The sequence below is a fragment of the Bos taurus genome, chromosome 19 (assembly GCF_002263795.3).
Source record: "Bos taurus isolate L1 Dominette 01449 registration number 42190680 breed Hereford chromosome 19, ARS-UCD2.0, whole genome shotgun sequence".
In the NCBI taxonomy this organism is placed as follows: Eukaryota; Metazoa; Chordata; class Mammalia; order Artiodactyla; family Bovidae; genus Bos; species Bos taurus.
Genome location: NC_037346.1, coordinates 11364482 through 11387782, shown reverse-complemented (window position 1 = coordinate 11387782; position 23301 = coordinate 11364482). Strand labels below are relative to the sequence as shown.

General features: G+C 36.6%; 1 protein-coding gene across 3 annotated transcripts in view; it reads right to left on the bottom strand.

The window, feature by feature from the left end:
* The window catches only part of BRIP1 (BRCA1 interacting helicase 1), a 182143-nt gene that overhangs the window by 23229 nt on the left and 135613 nt on the right, over nucleotides 1-23301 (bottom strand). For all 3 annotated transcript variants that reach the window (XM_024980612.2, XM_010815737.4, XM_024980614.2), the window contains exon 17: nucleotides 3128-3240. In XM_024980612.2, coding sequence (XP_024836380.1) covers nucleotides 3128-3240 — 113 coding nt within the window. The remainder of the gene's footprint in view (nucleotides 1-3127; nucleotides 3241-23301) is intronic.

Below are 23301 nucleotides of genomic sequence, written 5' to 3'. Positions count from 1 at the left end.
CAGGCTCCCCCGTCCCTGGGATTTTCCAGGCAAGAACACTGGAGTGGGTTGCCATTTCCTTCTCCAATGCAGGAAAGTGAAAAGTGAAAGTGAAGTCGCTCAGTCGTGTCCGATCTTAGCAACCCCATGGACTGCAGCCTACCAGGCTCCTCTGTCCATGGGATTTTCCAGTCAAGAGTACTGGAGTGGGGTGCCATTGCCTTCTCCGACTCTTTTGTGATACTTTAAAGTAATCCATAGGTTCCGAGGCATCAGACCAACCACAAAATTGGAAGGGCAGGATAGGAAGATGGATACTGTCAATTGTTATATAATAACACTGTTTTATAAAACTGTTGAAAATCAATGTAAAGTCAGGGTGCCATTCTATCATGGTCCCACTTTGGTTTATGTTTAAAGTGCTCTATAACAGAAAGGCATTAACAAAATAGTTCAGAGAAAAAGGTTTCACCTTTTCTTTTTCCCATTGTTTTCATACTGCCTTGCTCAAATGAATTATGCCCACTTGAGACAAAGATTATACTTCAGTAAAGCAGAACCGTTAGGAAACTTATAGTGCAGTTGTAACCTGGTCACAAAACCATCTGGTACATTCCTGAAAGCTGTTATTACATTTCATGGGCTTATATTACTTCAAATACGCTAAGAGTCCCATGTGGGCTTAAAAAAAAGATAACATTTTTTAAACTCAATTTGTTTCTGCTTACTTTAGTCCTTCTAGACATATCTCTTATAAGAACAGTGCCTTAGTAATAAGCACCTTTTATGTCAATCAATACACATTACAAATTTTACCATATGATGTAAAACATTCACTTGATTTTTTAGTGGATGTTTCTTTGTAATAAGTTGCTACTTGTTGATTCCATTTCTCTAAAAACCAGTAAAATAACAGGCTGTCACTTTTTAATTAATGAAATAATGAAACTATAGTATTATATATCAATATTATAAACACATGCTTTTCTGAAATTCTTGAAAAGTATGTTTCAAAGCTCTAGAAATTCTCTGCTCAATATGGTATAGCTGGAAAAGCACTGAACCTGGCATTTTTCACTAATTCAACAAGTACATACATCACATCTATGCCCCAAGATGAGACACAGTTGCTAAGAATGTAAAAATGTCTAATACATGTTTAGGGAAGGAGACAGATATATAAACAGGCTATTCCAATATAATGAGATATATGTTATAATAGAGATGAGTATAAAATGCTATGGGTTTCCTACAGAGTAAATAACTCTAGTTGAAGAAATGTTAAAAAGTCTTCATGTAAGACATGACCTCTTCAACTAGGTTTTAACTGGTAAACTTACCAGATGAATTGTACGTAACTTGAATGTGACGGCAAAGACTAATGAAAGGATATGGAATATTTAATAGTTTAATAATGAGATGTTTATATTTAATAGTGAGAATTTTAGTGGATACAGGCAGGGCATAAGGATGAAAAAGCAAGTCTTAAGGTTTTAAATGTAGGTGGGGTCAAGACGTGAAGGTGTATTTAGCAGCTATGTGACATTAGGCAAGTAATTTCATCTTTACAACCTGCTTAATATATGTAGAAAAAGTTTATAAATGACAAAATAAGATACAAATATACTTTTGCTTCAGATGGTTTCTGAAAATTCAAGGTATTGCTCATACTGAGAGAAAAAATAATCAACTGATGTAAAAATATTTGTTTTCCTGAAATTCAACATAGTAACTAAAAGTTAAGAATTTTAAAAACAAATATTCAGGCCCCCCTAGAAACTATTTGTTGAATATTAAAATTCTAATACAACAAACAGGTCAACCAACAGGGAGAGACAAAGTAAGTAGATGGAATGCTTCAAGGACAATTTCCAGTGCAACTTGATGCCAAGTACAAGTGGGATTTCTAGGAAGAGAAGGGCAGCAACTTAACCGTATCAGTAGGTTAAACATAGAACTGAATAATTCAGTTTGAACAGAAACAACTACAGAATATCATTCTGAAATGATGGGGAGGGGAGTAGGTGATGTGTTTTAGGACTTACTTTAGCTGTTGCAGTCCTATGTCATCAGCATATGTAAATCTGAACAGAAATGTATTCTGGTCTGCTTAGGTATAAATGAGCTAATGTGAATAAACAAGACACAAGAAAAATATAATTTCTAGATTGGTTAGGGTAGGTAATGATTAGCTGCAGGTCTTCTGACTGAACTGAAAATGTGTCAAATGGCCATGTTTTTGTGATTTTGCCCTTAACCTGTGTTCTTCTATTTGAATTTTCCAAATTTTATTTGTATAGCTTCACAGGAAAAAACTATTATATGTATAAACTAATTACAATTTCAGAAATAGAAAATGATAAAATGTTAGATTATAAATAATCTAATAATTTTAGTGTTCATAAATTTAAAGTGTTGATGTCTTGTAGGACAGCAGTCCCCAACCCTTTGGGTATCAGGGACAAGTTTCATGGAAGATAATTTTCCCACAGATGGCAGCTGAGGGTTGGGGCAGGGGGGAAGATGGTTAGGAGGGTTTCCAGTGTAACTGGCCGCTCATCTCCCGCTGTGTAGCCCAGTTCCTAACAGGCCACGGATGAGAATGAGTTGGGGAACCCCGCTGTAGGACCTCATGTGAAATTATGGTATAAAATGGTGTTTTAAAAACTAGTTCCACAAAGCACAAATCTTAACAGACCACAATCTTTGGAAAAAGGAGTACATTATAATTAAATATTACTGTCAGGGAGTTGTATTCTCTAGTACCATGAACACAGTTTGTTTTTAATCGCTCTTAGTTTGCTTTTCACCCATAAGATCATCATTTGGGTTCTGATGTTCACAAGATAAAATTTTATTGTTTGGTGGTGAAATTCTATAAACATCTACTGAGCACTTCTGTTGTACACTCACTGACCAATCATAAATCTTTGAACTTAAGAAATACTGAGTTTCATTTATTTCACTGACTCTTTCAACTTTCACTTCTGACATCAATCACTGAGAATATACCAGTACTGAGTGTTCCAGTAAAATAAAATTCCATCAAATTTATTTATAAGGAATAGAGCAGCAAGACTAGCTGTACACATAGTCCTGGTTGGAGATAATATTACAGTAGTGTTACATTAAATTTCACTCCACTTACCTACCAAGGGCCTGGTTTAAGGCCCTGTATGCTTGAATTTCATACCATTGACGACCTGGTAAAAGACCTCTTAATTTTGAATGCTGATCATTATACTGTCTCTTCAGTTCAACCTATAATTTTAAAATATAAAGAATACAGTAGATAATTAAAGCTCATTTAAAAATCATATTAACTTCTAACATTTTGAATATCATTTAATTAGGGTAGAAAGATGTTTTTTTTCATACTAAACTTTTTTTTTGGTCATTTAAAACATTTCCATTCACCTTAACACTACCTAAATTCATACATTAACATAATTAATCAGCTCTGTGATAATATCAATCAGTTTTAAACATAATTTATGTATGACAAAATTCTCAAACTTTTAATGTACATGTAGATAAATTTTAATAAATGTAACCATCATCACAATCATTATTTAAAATATTTTCACTTCCTAAAAATATTTTTCTATCCTTCTTCAGGCAATTTCCTTTATTGCTGACCTGGTCAACCAATGATCTGTTTTCTGTTTTGCTTTGTATAGAATTCTATGTAAATGTTATTATACTGTATGTAACCATTTGTGTCTTTTTTTCATCTAGCATTATGAGTTTGGAATTCATTCATGTTGAAACATACATCAGTAGTTCATTATTTCATGTTATTCAGCTTGATAATCTCTGCTTTTTAATTGGGATGTTTAGACTATTTATATTCAATGTAATTACTGTCATGCTCAGTTTTCAACAAGAAAATGCGTGCTAAGCTGCTTCAGTCATGTCTGACTCTTTGTGACCCTATAGACTTCAGCCTGCCAGGCTTCTCTGTCCATGGATTCTCCAGGAAACAATCCTGGAATGCGTTGCCATTTCCTCTTCCAGGGGATCTTCCCAACACAGGGATTGAACCTGAGTCTCTTACGTCTCCTGCATTGGCAGGCAGATTCTTTATTGCTACCGCTGCCTGGGAAGTCCCAATTACTGTTATAATTTGGTTTAAATCTACAGTATAGAAAACACATTCTTCTCAAGTACACACTTTGAATATTCTCCAAGATAGACTATATGATGGGCCACAAAATAAGTCTTAAGAAATTTAAGACTGAAATTACATCAAGTATCTTTTCCAACTATAATGGTAAGAAATTAGAAATTAGTAACATTAGGAAAACTGAAATATTCACAAATATGTGGAAATTAAAGACTATATACCTGTACAATCAATGGGTCAAAGAAATCAAAAGAAAAATCAAACAGTATCTTGATACAAACAAAAATGGAAACACAAGAAACCAAACTATGGGATGTAGCAAAAGCAGTTCTAAGAGAGAAGTCTATAGCAAAAAAAAAATGCCTACATTAAGAAAAAATAAATATTTCAAATAAACAACATAACTTTACATCTTAAGAAATGAGAGAAAAAGAACAAACTAATCTCAGCAGGAGGGAAACTACTAAGACAAGAGCAAAAATAAATGAAACAGACCAGAAAGAACAACAGAAAAAAAAATTCAATAAAACTAAGAGTCGTTTTTTAAAGATAAATAAAACTGATAACCTTTTGCTAAATAATTAAGCAAACAAAAAAGAGTCAAGCAATGTTACAAATGAAAGCAAAGATTACAACTGATACTACAGAAATACAAAGAACTGTAATAAGAGACTACTATAAATAACTATTTGCTAAAAAGTGGATAACCTAGAAGAAATGGATAAATTCCTAGAAACAATCAACCTAACAAGACTAAATCATAAAGACACAGAAAATCTGAACAGACCTATAAAAAAGGACATTAAAGCAGTAGTCAAAAACCTCTCAAACAAAGAAAGGCTCAGGACCAGATAACTTCATTGGTGAAACTGAAATTCTACTAAGCATTGACACCATTCTACTAAGGATTGACACCAATTCTTCTCAAATGATTCTGTAAATACTGAAGAGAGGAGAACATTTCCAAACTTACTTTAAGAGATCCCCATTTCTCTCATACCAAAGCATGCAGGGACACTATAAAAAAGAGAAAATTATAGGCCAGTATTTTGAGTGGCAAAAAAACTCTCGACAGAACAGTAAAAGGATCATACATCATGATCAAGTGGGGTTTATCCTTGAAATACAAATTGGTTCAACATACATAAATCAATAAATGTGACACACCACTACCACAAAATGAAGAATAAAAATATTATCTCAATAGATGCATAAAAGCATTTGACAAAATTAAACATCCTTTCAGATAAAATTTTCAAAAATGAGGCATAGCGAAATGTAGACTCAATATAATAAAGGTCATAGAGACAAGCCCATAGATAACATCATACTTAAAAGTGAAGAGCTAAATGTTTTTCCTCTGAAGTCAGGAATGAAAGGTGCCCTCTCTTACCACTTCTATTTAACAAAGTACTAAGTCTTAGCCAGAGCAGTTAGGCAAGAAAAGGTAATAAAAGGCATCCAAATCAGAGAGGAAGAAGTAAAACTGCTTGTTTGCAGATGACATGATCTTATATATAGAAAATCCTAAAGATCTACCAAAAAACTCTCAGAACCAATAAATGAATTCATAAGGTTGCAAGATACAACAATCAACATACACAAATCAAAATAAACATACTAAATAGTGTTTCTATACACGAACAACAAACCATCCAAAAAAGAAAAAGAAGAAATGAGGAAAACAACCCCATTTACAATAGCAACAAAAAGAATAACATTCTTTGGAATAAATTTAGCCAAGGAGGTGAAAAACCTTTACACTAAAAACTATAAAACACTGATGAAAGAAACTGAAGAAATACAAATAAATGGAAAGATTTTGTGTTTGCGGATAGGAATAATTAGTATTGTTAAAATATCCTTATTACCCAAAGTGATCTACAGGTTTAATAAAATCATCAAAATCAAAGTGACTTTTTTTTACAGAAATAGAAAAACAATTCTAAAATTTGTATGGAACCACAAAAGACCCTCAATAGTCAGAACAATATTAAGAAGAAAGAACAAAGCTGAAGGCAACACATTTCCTAATTTCAAACTTTGGTAATCAAAAGTTTGATTTACATCAATTTATAAATTTTATTTATATTAAAAACTTTACTAATAAAAACAATATGGTACAGGCATTAATCACTCAGGCCAATGGAACAGAAGAAAAGTTCATAATAAATCCACACATATATGGTTAATTAATCTTAGACAAGGGCAACAGGAACAGACAATGGAGAAAGGATAGTCTCTTTAGGAATGGTGGTGGGAAAACTGGATATCCACATGCCAAAGAAAGAAACTGGATCCTTATCTTATACCATATATAAAAATCAATTCAAAATGAATTAAAGACTTAAATATATAATCTGCGACCATAATACTCCCAGAAGAAAACAGGAAAAAGCTCCTTAGTCTCAGCAATGATTTTTTGGATATGACACCAAAAGCACAAGCAACGAAGGCAAATAAAACAAGTGGGACTCCATTAAACTAAAACGCTCACACATAAGCACTGTACCCAAGAAACAACGGACAAAATGAAAAGACAACCTACGCAACAGGAGAACCACACATCTGATAAGAGGCTTATATCCAAAATATAAAAGGAACTCACGCAACCAACAACCAAAAAAAAAGTAAAAAACAAAAGAAAACCTGATTTAAAAATGAGCAGAAGTCCCAAACAGGCATTTTTTCAAAGAAGACTCACAAATGACCAGTGGGAATACAAAAAGGTGTTTAACATCACTAATCATTACCAAAATCACAAAAGATGACAAGTATGAGCAAGGGTATGCAGTAAAAGGAACGCTTATACACTGCTGGTGGGAACATAAATTGGTATAGCCATTATGAAAAATGGTATGGATATTCCCCCAAAGAATTAAAAATAGAACTACCATATAATCCAGCAATCCACTATTGGGTATATATCTAAAAGAAATAAAACCACTGTCTTGAAGAGATGTGTGCAATCCTACGTTCACTGCAACATTTTTCACATATGCAAGATATGGACACAACCCAGGCATCATTGACAAATGACTGACTGAATGGATAAAGAAAGTGTAAATTATACACACACACGTGTACATACAATGGAATATTATTCGGCCATAAAAAGGAAAGCTTGTCATTTGTAACAACATGGATGAACCTGGAGGATGTTATACTAGTGAAATAAGCCAGACATAGAGAAACACAGCCATGACCTCACTCATACATGGCATCTAAAAATGCTAAACATATTGAACTCAAAAGTATGTGGTTAGGTAGTAGGTGAGGGGTGGAGGAAATTGGGAGATACTAGGTAAAGGAGTATAAATTATCAGTTAGTGAAGTGAAGTCGCTCAGTTGTGTCTGACTCTTTTGCTACCCCATGGACTGTAGCCTATCAGGCTCCTCCGTCCATGGGATTTTCCAGGCAAGAGTGCTGGAGTGGATTGCCATTTCCTTCTCCAAGGGATCTTCCTGACCCAGGAATCAAACCTGGATCTCCCGTGTTGCAGGCAGACGCTTTCAGTTATAAGATGAATAAGTTCTGGGATCTGAATGTACAGCATGGTGACTATACTCAATAGTAATGTATTGTACACTTGAAATATGTTAAGGCCTTAAGTGTTCTCACCACACACTGAAAAAATAGTTAACTATGTGAGGCAATGTTTATGTTAATTACCCTGATTATAGTAATTTTACAATATAAATTAAGTCACCACACTTTACACCTTAAATATATGCAGTTTTTATTTGTCAATTATATCTCAAAGAAACTGGGGGAAAAAGAGGCCCATACAGTGCTGTGCCGAACTTTCTGCTGGCTTTGATCCTGGTTTTAAAAAGACGGATCCCTTATTCCTGCAGTAAAAATCTTTCCTGGCATCAAAACAGACCATAAATAACAATGAAAGTAAAATGAAAAACTGTTCTGTTACCTAATACACAATGAGCTCATACACAATCAATAACAAAATTTCACTACTAAAAGTGAATAATCTGAGAGAAAGCAAGTCATCAAAGATGAATGATAAATGGCTAACTGGTAATGATAAATGGTAACTGACATGAAAAGATGTTCAACCTTAATAAACCAAGAAATGCAAATTTAACATTTCCATTGTTTTCATTTGTAGAATACTGAAAAACATTTACCAAATGTATTTATATTTTCCAGTAACTATAGATAAATGTTAGTGTGTACATGGATACTCATTACATCTTTGTATTGAAGAAAATTAAGAAACAATCAAAATGGACATCAAGTGGATCAATGAAATATATTACATTTATTCTGAAATAAATATTGGATTATTATACAAAAAGAAATAGATCTGTATGTTCTGACATGGAAATTAAGCAAGATATATATTTAAAAAAAAGAAAAAAAGTAAAACACACACAACACATACATACAAATGGCCAGGTATCACGTTAGGAATAAGGACCACAATTTAGAGCAATGTCAGTTTTAAACTACCCCCAAAAAGATTTAAACCAAACCCTAACAAGAACCTGGAGAAGGAAATGGCAACCCACTCCAGTACTCTTGCCTGGAGAATTCCGTGGACAGAGGAGCCTGGTGGGCTGCTGTTCATAGGGTCGCAGAGTCGGACATGACTCAAGCGACTTAGCATGCATGCATGCACTGGAGAAGGAAATGGCAACCCCCTCCAGTGTTCTAGCCTGGAGAATCCCAGGGACAGAGGAGCCTGGTGGGCTGCCATCTATGGGGTCGCACAGAGTCGGACGTAACTGAAGTGACTTAGCAGCAGTAGCAGCAGCAGCAGCAGCAGCTAACAAGAACCACAGGGAAACAATTTAAAGACTGTACTTTGAGCTTTTCCCACATATCCCCAAATATATTGTCAAATCGTGTCTATATAAGTTCAAAACGATCAGTTACTAACTTATCTGCCTAAAAAATAAAAATCAATATTCTCCAGAGAATGATAACAGAATCCAGAATCTCTATTATGCACCATTCACAATGTCCACTCTACAATAGAAATTACTAGAAAGATATCAGTAATCAAGGAAAAAGCAAGCAGTCAATAGAAACCAATTGAAAAAGGGCTCAGGCGTTGGAATTAGCAAAGACTTTAGCTGTTATAAATATATTTAAATAACCTAAAAACATACGGTTTAATGACTGGAGTTTAGAGAATCTCAGTAGAAAAGTGGAAATATAAAAAAGATCCAAATAGAAATAAAAAAAAAATAGAATAGCTGAAAAAAATTCACCAAATGGGTTTAACATAATGGTGAAGGCAGAAAAATTACTCAGTAAATCTTAAGACAGATCAATAGAAATAACGAAACATCAATTAGAGCAAAATAACTTTATACACACTAAAGACACTGGTTAGTGTAAAAAAAATCAGAGCATATAAAAGCAGTTGATGATAATCTAAACAAATTTAAAAATCAAGGCTGAAACTACTAATGCATTTGATACAATATTTACTGCCTCAAAGGCTCCACTATTAAAGGATATCAAGAATTTCTCACTTTCCCGAGTGACTGCATCTACATTCATTTTCTATCTAGACAATAACACAGAGACTGTGTTAAATTCAACTTCTGCATCTTTTCTGGACTATCTAGTCCTTGAAGTTGATATTATAACCATACAATTTTTCAAAGAGACTCAATTAATTACAGGGCATAAAACTACATTCCTAGTAGTAGAACTGTCACACCAAAGGGTACCACATACCCAGTCTTCATCTGGTCTTCATAAGAACCTTTAGAAGTATGTCATTTCAAAAGAGATGAACATATACACGGTCAGAACATATGGTATACACAAATCAGACTGACCTATTCAAATATATAAGTTAATGAACTCTTTCCTGTAAAAAGTAAAATGCAAGTTATTTTTTCAAATTGAAATACAGCTAATTTGGGGGGCTTCCCTGGTGGCTCAGACAGTAAAGAATCTGCCTGCAATGCAGGAGATCTGGGTTCGATCCATGGGGTGGGAAGATCCTCTGGAGAAGGTAACAGCTACCCACTCCAGTATTGTGGCCTGGAAAATTTCTTTGATAGAGGAGCCCGGCAGGCTACAGTCCACAGGGTCGCAAAGTAGAACACAACTGAGCTACTTTCAGTTTCACTTTTCATAGTTAATTTACAATGCTGTATTATAAAATGTAAGTTCTAAGTGAAAGCAAATAATGTATTATGATTTTACATTTTTCATACACTGAATTAAAAAGGGGAGTTATGCTTTAAGCTGCTTTCAAGAATGCTGTAGAAACATTAAAAATAGCATCTAAATTATAAAAATTGATATAATGAAAAGAAGAAATTTTTGGTAACAAAAAAACCCCACTAAATTCTGTTCAATATTTATAATTTTAGCTGTGTGCAAGGTATCTGTGATAGGCAGTAAGAATACAAAGGTAAGTGAAAAATATTTTCTGCCTAGCAAGAGCTTACAGGAATAGAAACGAATGAGTACAAACGGCCATCAAGTAAATACAAATGTAACTCTGATTACAGTGTACAGAAGTTAAGAAACCATGCCATGTATTTGGTACAAGGGTAACGAGGGCCTTACTAGGAAAGGCAAAGAGAAGCGAAAGGAGGCCCAGTTCATAACACATAGAACTTAAGTGACAAAGAAGATATGGGGATGGGGCTTATTAGAGAGGGAAAAGTCAAAAAGGATTCAACAGTTGCCAGTCATTGACAGAATCCAGTAACCCACCAAGAGAAGACAAAAAGTACTTAAGTTTAAGGAACAAGATAAACTTGGCTTCAGTTCAGTTCAGTCACTCAGTAGTGTCTGATTCTTTGCGACCCCATGAATCGCAGCACACCAGGCCTCCCTGTCCATCACCAACTCCCGGAGTTCACTCAAACTCATGTCCATCGAGTCAGTGATGCCATACAGCCATCTCATCCTCTGTCATTCCCTTCTCCTCCTGCCCCCAATCCCTCCCAGCATCAGAGTCTTTTCCAATGAGTCAACTCTTCGCATGAGGTGGCCAAAGTACTGGAGTTTCAGCTTTAGCATCATTCCTTCCAAAGAACACCCAGGACTGATCTCCTTTAGAATGGACTGGTTGGATCTCCTTGCAGTCCAAGGGACTCTCAAGAGTCTTCTCCAACACCACAGTTCAAAAGCATCAATTCTTCGGCACTCAGCTTTCTTCACAGTTCAACTCTCACATCCATACAAGACCACTGGAAAAACCACAGCCTTGACTAGACGGACCTTTGTTGGCAAAGTAATGTCTCTGCTTTTTTTTTTTTTTTCTTTTAATTCATCTGTATTTGTTACAACTTTTTGAAGCAGAATGTGACTTGAGCACTACATTTCCATTCATGTCTCTGCTTTTGAATATGCTATCTAGGTTGGTCATAATCCTCCTTCCAAGGAGTAAGCGTCTTTTAATTTCATGGCTGCAATCACCATCTGCCGTGATTTTGGAGCCCAAAAAAATAAAGTCTGACATTGTTTCCACTGTTCCCCCATCTATTTCCCATGAATTGATGGGACTAGATGCCATGATCTTCATTTTCTGAATGTTGAGCTTTAAGCCAACTTTTTCACTCTCCTCTTTCACTTTCATCAAGAGGCTTTTGAGTTCCTCTTCACTTTCTGCCATAAGGATGGTGTCATCTGCATATCTGAGGTTATTGATATTTCTCCTGGCAATCTTGATTCCAGCTTGTGCTTCTTCCAGCCCAGCGTTTCTCATGATGTACTCTGCATAGAAGTTAAATAAGCAGGGTGACAATATACAGCCTTGACGTACTCCTTTTCCTATCTGGAACCAGTCTGTTGTTCCATGTCCAGTTTTAACTGTTGCTTCCTGACCTGCATATAGGTTTCTCAAGAGGCAGGTCAGGTGGTCTGGTATTCCCATCTCTTTCAGAATTTTCCACAGTTTATTGTGATCCACACAGTCAAAGGCTTTGGCATAGTCAATAAAGCAGAAATAGATGTTTTTCTGGAACTCTCTTGCTTTTTCCATGATCCAGCGGATGTTGGCAATTTGATCTCTGGTTCCTCTGCCTTTTCTAAAACCAGCTTGAACATATGGAGGTTCACGTATTGCTGAAGCCTGGCTTGGAGAATTTTGAGCATTACTTTACTAGCGTGTGAGATGAGTGCAATTGTACGATAGTTTGAGCATTCTTTGGCATTGGCTTAAGTCATGTTAAATAAATAATTTCTAAACCAAGAATAGAAATTGATAATAAATTAGCTAATTAGAAAGTCAAAATTGGAAAAGTGGGGAATCAAAGATCTTATTAATAAATGATAACAATATCTACCAAACTGCTATAATGTTCCATGCACAGTGCAGTGCTTAACATGCATCATTATCTCATTTAATTCCTACAACAATCTTAAAAAGATTTTTGAGATTTTTACTGTTACCCCATGACCAACCTAGATAGCATGCTAAAAAGCAGAGACATTACTTTGTCCACAAAGATCCGTCTATTCAAGGCTGTGGTTTTTCCAGTGGTCACGTAGGGATGTGAGAGTTAGACTATAAAGAAAGCTGAGCGCCGAAGAATTGATGCTTTTGAACTGCGGTGTTGGAGAAGACTCTTGAGAATCCCTTGGACTGCAAGGAGATCCAACCAGTCCAACCTAAAGGAGATCAGTCCTGGGTGTTCATTGGAAGGACTGATGTTGAAGCTGAAACTCCAATACTTTGTCCACCATTCAAATGAGTCAGCTCATTTGAAAAGACCCTGATGCTGGGAAAGATTGAGGGCAGGAGGAGAAGGGGATGACAGAGGATGAGATGGTTGGATGGCATCACCAACTCGATGGACATGGGTTTGGATGGACCCTGGGAGTTGATGATGGACAGGGAGGCCTGACGTGCTGTGGTTCATGGGGTCGCGAAGAGTCTGACACGAATGAGTAGCTGAACTGAACTGAGTTTTAAGTTATTTGAGGCAATACAGCAAATGTGTGCATGTGTGTTCAGTCACGTCTGACTCTTTGTGACCCATGGCCTATAGCCCAAAAGGTTCCTCTGTGCGTGGAATTTTCCAGGCAAGAATACTGCACTGGGTTGCCATTTCCTACTCCAGGGGATCTTCCCAACCCAGGGATCGAACCCACGTCTCTTACATTTATTTGCATTGGCAGGTGGCTTCTTTACCACTAGCGCCACCTGGGAAGACCTAATATAGCAAATATTAGGTCAAATAAACAAAATTCTATCTCCTCAGTCTGTTATTTTTCTTTAAAATGAATTAACTTTTATGTATGAGTACATTATTTCAACTTGTTGAAAATTTTCAAGTTCTTACAATCCAAATGGCCTTTAAAATACTGCCAATATTTTACCTAGGGAAATTATTTTAGGTAAAAAGTAAAGAAAAAAAAAACTTTTAAAAGTAAATATATATAAAGGTTAACTCTGAAATATTTTTTATTATATAAAGAAGGAGTTTTAAAAGTAAATTTTTAAATTGTCTTTGGGTGAACACATTTAATTAGGGAAAGCAAAAGTAAGAGTTTGGAAAAGGTAGAAAGCTAGTACACCTCATTTTAATGACATCAGAATCTATTTCATTGTACACTTAGGAATTATCAGGCACAAAAATCAATGCCCAATTTAAAATGACATAAAACATATGTGAAAAAGCCAGTTTCTCCTGCCAGCAAATAGCCTAAATGTTAAATAAACCAAAGGCTGGAAGGGATTAGTTGAAATGTCAAAAGACAACCTTTTACTTTTACCTGCTCATCCTTATAAATACATTCTCATCCCTCAGGCATGCTTTCCAAACAAATACTTTCAATGTGCAACAGCAAAAGGCCCATGGCAAGTTCTGCCATCTTGTAACTGTCAAAGAGATTAGTCTTTGATCTATTTGGGAGGTCATGTCCACATTCGCATTAGCTATACAGTCTAACAGCATTATACCTGTTGACCAATGCTTCTTTAATGCCTAATGAGACAGACATTTTATATTATGGAAGTTAACTGTGAATGTTTTTTCTAAGTTTTGACAGAAAGTAAACACCATAAAGTGAGCTCAAGTGTGGTTTGGAAAGATGATCTTTTGGACCAGTTAATATTACTTTTCAAATACATTTTACAAGGCTTTCCCAAAATAGAAAGCTATATTTAATTGTACACTCTGGAAGGAGTTTAAACCACTTGCTACCCAGCCTCAGTAAATTAGTGTATGTGTAATTTTGGCGGGATGTGTGAACAGCAGAGAGAAGGCACACTATTTTATCAGAGGCTGCACGCTGGAGGCCCAAAGTTGTTTTTGTGTGGCCTGGCAGTTCAGTTCAGTCACTCAGTCGTGTCCAACTCTTTGCAACCCCATGAACTGCAACACACCAGGCTTCCCTGTCCATCACCAACTCCCGGAGCTTATTCAAACTCATGTGCATCGAGTCAGTGATGCCATCCAACCATCTCATCCTTTGTCGTCCCCTTCTCCTCCTGCCCTCAATCTTTCCCAGCATCAGGGTCTTTTCAAATGAGTCAGTCCTTCGCATCATGTAGCCAGAGTATTGGAGTTTCAGCTTCAGCATCAGTCCTTCCAATGAATAGTCAGAGCTGATTTAGTTTAGGATGGCCTGGTTGGACCTCCTTGTAGTCCAAGAGACTCTCAGGAGTCTTCTCCAAAAGCATCAATTCTTTGGCGCTCAGCTTTCATTATAGTCCAACTATTACATCCGTACATGACTACTGGAAAAACCACAGCTTTGACTAGATGAACCTTTGTTGGCAAAGTAATGTCTCTGCTTTTTAATATGCTGTCTAGGTAGGTCATAGCTTTTCTTCCAAGAAGCAAGCATCTTTTTATTTCATGGCTGCAGTTACCATCTGCAGTGATTTTGGAACCCAAGAAAATAAAATCTCTCATTGTTTCCACTGTTTCCCCATCTACTTGCCATGAAGTGATGGGACCGGATGCCATGATCTTAGTTTTCTGAATGTTGAGTTTTAAGCCAACTTTTTCACTCTCCTCTTTCACTTTCATCAAGAGGCTCTTTAGTTCTTCTTCACTTTCTGCCACAAGGGTGGCGTTATCTGCATATCTGAGGTTATTGATATTTTTCCCAGCAATCTTGACACCAGCTTGTGCTTCATCCAGACTGGCATTTCACATGATGTACTCTGCACAGAAGTTAAATAAGCAGGGTGACAATATACAGCCTTGATGTACTCCTTTTCCAATTTGTAACCAGTCTGTTGTTTCATGTACAGTTCTGACTGTTACTTCTTCACCTGCATACAGATTTCTCAGGAGGCAGGTCAGGGTGACTGGTATTCCTATCTGTAGCTAAAAACAATATGAACTATTTGCCAGCTTTCAACTAGCTCACTCATTTAAATAGTCTATTTAACTCCTGTAACAGCTTGTGTTTGTAGCCCATTGGTTCAGATGTTACATTGATTCACAAAACATTTTTCTCATAACTGGAGTTCAACATTCACACAAAATGAAAAACTCTTAACATGGTAGTTTCTAGACAACTGAAAATATCTCTGCATCACAGGCTAACTCAATATAAGTACAGATGAGATCCTGAATAACAAAGATAGATAATCAAGACTGAAGTGGCATTTGGGGAATGATGTAAAAATACCCATTTAGCATACAAGCAAAAGTTTCATATGGATTGGATTCTGATTTTACCATTACACAATACTTGAGATCAAATAAAAAGTTCCTTAAGTCCACTAATGACTCAGATTTACTGGAGACAGTATAAGTAGTATAATACTGATAACAGTAGTATATATGAAATAAATAAAAGGATTATACTTTATACGTCAATAAGAAATTTAAGTCACAATTTTGAACATTATTTTTCAACTCAGTTAAACCCAACAGTGCTGGCCTTAAACATGTCTGTACAAGAGTACACTCTTACAAGCTTTATAACTAGCTTGTGAAGAAATAAATGGTGTGATAAATACAAGTTGAAACTATAAACGCATCCCTTCACGTTACTACTGCCTCATATGAAAGACGATGAAATTTGTCCAGATTCGTATATATATTATTATTTCAGTAATAAATGCCTTCCTAAAAGCAAACAATATAGGCAGAATATACTTTTATTTTCTTGTATGTAAGCCTTATGACAAAAGTTTAAGCCTGGAAATAAGACTAAGAGTAAATAGTCAGCTAAACTTACTAATTAAAAATATTAAGAAAACTTTGCCTCAGAAAAATAAACACATTTATCTAGCAAACACTTAAGAAGAATAGTTTTATCTTTAGTCAAAGTACAGAACCTAAAATATAAACATTTATAGCAAACCAAATCTGGAAGACAGACACTGTGCATTAGAGACACTTATTGGTCCAGATCATCACAGTGTAAACACTTTTATCAGGGTATCACAATATAAATTCCAATGGTTAGAGTCCTAAACTCAGTCTAAGATCTTGTATGTGAAATAATTTAGCTAGATAAAAGGAATATAGCTGGTTTTATTTCATCTGGCATATTTTCAAGATTTCTGAAACACCAAGTTAAGCAAATATAGTATATATGTTTTTTTTTAATCGGGAAAAATGGGTTTCTGCCAAGAATTAAGAAGCCAGGCTTCCTTTTAGACCTAAATACACCAGACACACACACACACACACACACACACACACACACACACACACACACTTGACATGGTTTTCAACTGTTACTTACTCTCCTTGTTACACTACACTTGGAATTGACCACAATAATCTACCAAGAAATAAGAATCAAGACATAGTAACAGCAATATAACTTATCTGACATATGCTTTAAGACTGCTTTGAATAATTTACCTTTTCAGAAAAACTATATTAAACCTTGTGCAATAAATTGTAAGTGTTACAACAAATAGCCTAAAAATTTTTAATATAAAAAAGAACAGAGCTTCCCTGATAGCTCAGCTGTAAAGAATGTGTCTGCCAATGCAGGAGACAGAGGCTCGATACCTGATCCAGGAAGACCCCACATGCCCATGGAGCAACTAAGCCTGTGTACCGCAACTACTGAGCCCATGTGCTGCAATCACTGAAGACTGTGCAGTAGAACCTGCACTCTGCAGCAAGAGAAGCCACCGCAGTAAGAAGCCTGAGCATTTCAACTAGAGTAGCCCCTGCTCGCTGCAACTACAAAAAGCCATGCAAAGCAACAAAGACCCCGCACAGCCGAAATTAAATAAAAACATAAAATTTTTAAAAAAAGAGACAAGAACCCAGGAAAAAAGCAGAAATGAATATTTTTCTAGTAAAAGAAAGAAAAATGATAGTTAATCCTTTAAGACATGAAAGTTCTCATATGAACAACTATACGCTATTTCTCTAAAGGGGGTTTTCCTGGTGTCTTGGCAGTAGAAAATCCACCTGCTGGATTTTTAGCGACTGAGCCACCAGGGAAGTCCTGACTCTTGATAAGCCTGAGCTTAGCATGAATGCTATATGCATATTCTCTGAAGGGGGCTTCCCTGGTGGCTCCGCTAGTAAAGAACCTCCCTGCAATATGGGAGACCTGGGTTTGATCCCTGGGTTGGAAAGGTCCCCTGGAGGAGGCAATGGCTACCCACTCCAGCACTCTGGCCTGGAGAGTTAGTATAGTTGCAAAGGGTCGGACACGACTGAGCGACTTTCACTTTCACCCAGTTTTCCTCAGCCCTAACTCTTGCTATGCCATCGAGCATCACCCACACTAGGCTGGCTCCCTTGAGTGTGTAAGGGCAAGCCGCTCACTCAGTGATTATCACACACCTTACAACTCTTGATCAGTTGACCTCACAGAAGCAGCATGATTTATACCAGTGGCTTCTGGAATAACTAGAACTTTCTTTCTCTCTCCTGTGAAATTTTCAAGATATCAAAGACTCACACTGCACAAATCTTCCCAAAGGGTTAAATTCAAAGACCTAAGTTTACAGAAGGAATCTGCTAAAGAACTACGCTGCAGCTGCTGCTGAACTCAGGTACAGCCGACAGTCAGCCCACCCTCTCAGACACACTCAGGAAACTTTTCTCTAGACCACACAGTTGGACGCTGGTGGTTCTGTGTGCTTGTTTTCAATGTTTCTCATCTAGTCCAAAATCATCCTTGTGTTCCTGAGGAACAGGAGAACACACTATTGTAACTATTTTAAGCCTTTGATGCGAAAAACATTTTAAAGTGAATTTATCAGAATATGATTTTGTGTTTTAACCAACTTCTCTACATAAAAAGTGGTCATGGCATAGTTTGCTTACAAGTTCAGAGTCCTTTCATCATTGAAACAGTGAACATAGAACAAGGTATTCTATAATAAAAAGCACTTCTTTCTCTCTCTCTCTCTCTAACACACACACACACACACACACACACACACACACACACACAAAGAATCCGCCTGCCAATGTAGCAGACACAGGTTCAGTCTCCGGGTCGGGAAGATCCCCTGGAGAAGGAAATGGCAACCCACTCCAGTATTCTTGCCTGGGAAATCCCATGGACAGAGGGGCCTGGAGGGCTACAGTCCATGAGATCACAAAGAGTCAGACATGACTTAATTAGTGACTAAACAACAAAAACAAAAAATTCTATTAAGGGGTAAGTTAAAAAAATTTTTTTCTTAAGAAAAGTAGGCTTTGTTAAAGCTATCAAGTTAGGCTATCCATAACAAAATATTACCCAGATAAACCTGAAAATGCTTAAATTATCATCTCTAGAAAATACCATACATATATATATTTGAAGCAAGGAGATATAATGGAAAAAGCACATGTCTTAGGGGTAAAGCTTTAACATTTATTAGTTGTTTGACCTTATCCGCTGGAGAAGGGATAGGCTACCCACTCCAGTGTTCTTGGGATTCCCTTGTGGCTCAGCTGGTAAAGAATCCATCTGCAGCGCACAACACCTGGCTTTGATCTCTAGGTTGGAAAGATCCTGTAGAGAAGGGAAAGGCTACCCACTCCAGTATTCTGGCCTGGAGAATTCTATGGACTGTATAGTCCATGGGGTCACAAAGAGTCGGACACGACTAAGCAACTTTCACTTTCACTTTCTTTCTGATCTTGGGTAAATTACAGTATCCCATCTAGCTTCCCTTCTCAGTTTTCTCCCCTGTAAATGGAAGAAAATAATTCCTGCCCACTCTACCTCATAGAGCTGGATCAAGAAATAAATCACAATGGACATGAAACACTAAAGCATTATATATTAGAAATAAGTTAAAAAAAAAAAAAAAAAGAAAAGTGGGTTGGAAGAGTCATTAAATAATCCCATATATCTAAAAAACAATATAGGCTTGGGTGGGCATTACAGGCTGTTGCAACATACAGTTGCATGTAAATGACAATAAGTCATAGTACTTACAGACAGAGGAGGTCATTTGCCTTAGGCTGTTCATCTCAAATCAGAATTTTGACACTTGGGTCAACTCTCTCTCAAGGCACTTAACCTATACTACTCAATATAAGTACACATTATTTTAGGTGACTCAAAAGTTTCTTCAGCTTATGGAGTGGCCATTTTTTCATTAAATATCAATGAAAATATGTACATTGGCAGCAGACACATAGAAACCAGTGTTCAGTTTTGAAACATACCTTCTTTTTTCTAAATGACTTCTGCAATTGATCTTAATTTTTCTGAAAAATCATAACTAACATTAGCACTCCTTAATATCCTTCAAAATTCTTTTTGATCACTTTGCAACCTATGTGCTATATTTGAAGAGAACTATATAAAACATGTTAGTGGTGTAATCTACAGAATGAGTACATGATTGTCCTCTATTAGTCTAAATATTATTTCTTACATATATCTTACAATCTAGAGCTTCCCTTGTTAAAGACACATACAAGAGCCAAATACTATGAATAAAACCCTTCTAGCATTAACAACCAACAAAATGAAATATTGTCTTACATAAGAGAGCAACATGAGACTTGAAGTGGAACCCTAGGCTCTTAAAGGAAAGTGCCAATATTTAGAGGTTTTGTTAAGAGGGATGAGTAGTGCTGCGATCAGCAAGTATCAGCAACCTGTACCTATTCCTAAACAACATTCTAAGATAAAGAGGTCTCTCATGGAAGAAGCTTGGGGATGCAAAACTAAGCACTGAGACCGTGGGAGGATGGCACAAAGGTTTAGTGGCAATGGCTGGCATAGGAAGTAGAAGCTAATCCCAGTGAGAGGAGGCTCAGATTCAGATACTTAAATGCTGTGATCTTTAAAGATGAGCACAAGCAAGACAAAATGTGCACATAAGAAAAAGATTACATGAACATTAGAAAACTCTGGAAATACATTTAAAACTCTGTTTATTACCTCTACAGCCCAACAAATGAGTCTTGGTACTTTTGCCATCTAGACTTTTATTATTCAGTTCAGTCACTCAGTTGTGTCTGACTCTTTACAACCCCCTGCACTGCAGCACACCACGCTTTCCTGTCCATCAACAACTCCCTGAGGTGCTCAAACTCATGTCCATCAAGTCAGTGATGCCATCCAACCATCTCATACTCTGTTTTCCTCTTCTCCTCCTGCCTTCAAACTTTCCCAGCATCAGGGTCTTTTCTAATGAGTCAGTTCTTCGTATCAGGTGGCCAAAGTATTGGAGTTTCAGCTTCAGCATCAGTCCTTCCAATAGATATTTAGGACTGATTACCTTGAGGATTGACTGGTTTGATCTCCTTGTGGTCCAAGGGAGTTTCAAGAGTCTTTTCCAACATCACAGTTCAAAAGCATCAATTCTTTGGTGCACAGCTTTCTTTATGGTCCAACTCTCACACCCATACATGACTACTAGAAAAATCACAGCTTGGACGAGATGACTTTTGTCGACAAAGTAATGTCTCTGCTTTTTAATATGCTGTCTATGTTGGTCATAGTTTTTCTTCCAAGGAGCAAGTGTCTTTTAATTTCATGGCTGCATTCACCATTTGCAGTGATTTTGGAGCCCAAGAAAACAGTTTCTCACTGTTTCCATGGTTTCCCCATCTACTTGCCATGAAGTGATGGGACCAGATACCATGATCTTTGTTTTTTGAATGTTGAGTTTTAAGCCACCTTTTTTCACTCTCCTCTTTCACTTTCATTAAGAGGCTCTTTAGTTCCTCTTCACTTTCTGCCATAAGGGTGTTGTCATCTGCATATCTGAGGTTGATATTTCTCCTGGCAATCTTGATTCCAGCTTGTGCTTCATCCAGCCGGCATTGTGTGTGATGTACTCTGCATGTAAGTTAAACAAACAGGGTGACAATATACAGCCTTGACGTACTCCTTTCCTATTTGGAACCAGTCCGTTGTTCCATGTCTAGATCTAACCGTTGCTTCCTGACCTGCATACAGATTTCTCAGGTGGTCTGGTATTCCCATCTCTTTAAAGGATTTCCCACAGTTTGTTGTGATCCACACAGTCAAAGGCTTTGGCCTAGTTAATAAAGCAGAAGTAGATGCTTTTCTGGAACTCTCTTGCTTTTTCTATGATACAATGGATATTGGCAATTTGCTCTCTGGTTCCTCTGCCTTTTCTAAATCCAGCTTGAACATGTGGAAGTTCTCGGTTCATGTACTATTGAAGCCTCGCTTGGAGAATTTTGAGCATTACTTTGCTAGCGTGTGAGATGAGTGCAACTGTGCGGTAGTTTGAACATTCTTTGGCATTGCCTTTCTTTGGCATTTTTATTATTACATCCAAACATACCTTTCAAACATAAGTGTTAGACTTTGAAAAAACATTTATTATTTTCTACATTTGCAATATTATTGTTAGGAATGTTTGACTCAGAGCTTCTCAAATGTGAATGTGTGAGTGTGGAAAGAAAGCACGTGGGTTCAGAGCACTTCAAAATCTCATACTTTGTCTTAGAGAGTAATGAAGACTCTGGTTTCAGGAAGGCAAAGGAATTTTTTCTCTGCCTCTTAAAAATTGAGCCCAAATTAAAAGATAAATAAGAAAGAGAAATAGTTTCATTTTCAATTAAACTAAGACATCTGCTACATTAAACCCAAATACGTGACTGTGAAAAGCATATGGACAAATTACAAATGACTAAGCAGAGAGGTGAAAGTTCAAACCAAAGTACCCCCAGAGCTACTGATAGGAAAGAAGGCAGTTAGGCCAGCAGGAGTCCAGAGAGGCTGAGGAAATGGATGAAAATGGGAACTACTGGAGGATATGTAACCACAAAGATGAAATAAGAAAAAAAACAGGAGGAAGATCTGAGACCCAGGAAACTGGAGACCAACATAGAAGACAAGCAAATCAAATTCCTAGGATGACAGTAAAGGGAAGTCTCAGGATACTGGCAGTTAAGAGAGTTTAAAGAGCAGCTTAAGTCTTGATTGAAGGAGGAGACTGGAAGGCTCCGGAAGAGATATCTTCAGGGGAGGAAAAGAATTGACCTATCACCTGGCAGGTTTCATAGGAAATTGTATTGAGTGGTGCTACACAGATTTATTGAAGATTTCTTTAAAGAACTTTTTTAAAAAAATAAAAAAGCTGAAGGAAGGAAATCATTTGACTACCGTGAACAATATTTTCATAGTTTTGATAATGTGAATATTGATTATGTATTTAATTTTAAAAACTGTGATATAATGATATTGGGAGGATGTAAAGAAGGGAAAGGTGGAGTAAGTGAGCTAAAATCTTCTCTCGTATAGGAAGTAAAGAGTTACTGTCTGAAATTGATCAAATAAAGATAAAATATGGAGGTAAATATCAGATGAAATAGATAAAAGAAGTGAAAGTCACTGCTTCTCAGAAGTAGGGGCTGGTAAAGGGGTAAAAGACAAGATGCTATTAACATAAGAAACTATCTACTGCTTTTTATCATATTGGTGCAAAAGTAATTACGGTTTTGCTTTATTGAACTTTGCCGTTTGATACTGGTATACATTCTTAAATGTGGTTTTGTTAAACATCATTTCAATTCACATTTCTCGCTTTATGTTGTTTTGATAACGACATTACTTGCTGTTTATTTTTATTTATTTTAGACTACAGAAACGATTTTAGACAAAAAGCAAATTTGAACGATTTTTTACTCAAGTTCAAAATGGGTTGTAAAGCAGAGGTGACAACTCACAACATGGACAATGCATTAGGCCCGTGAATGACTGATGAACACACAGTGCAGCAGTGGTTCCAGAAGTTTTGCAAAGGAGATAAAAGTCTTGAAGACGAGGAGCATAGTGGCCAGTCATTGGAAGTTGACAACAACCAACTGAGAGCAATCACCGAAGC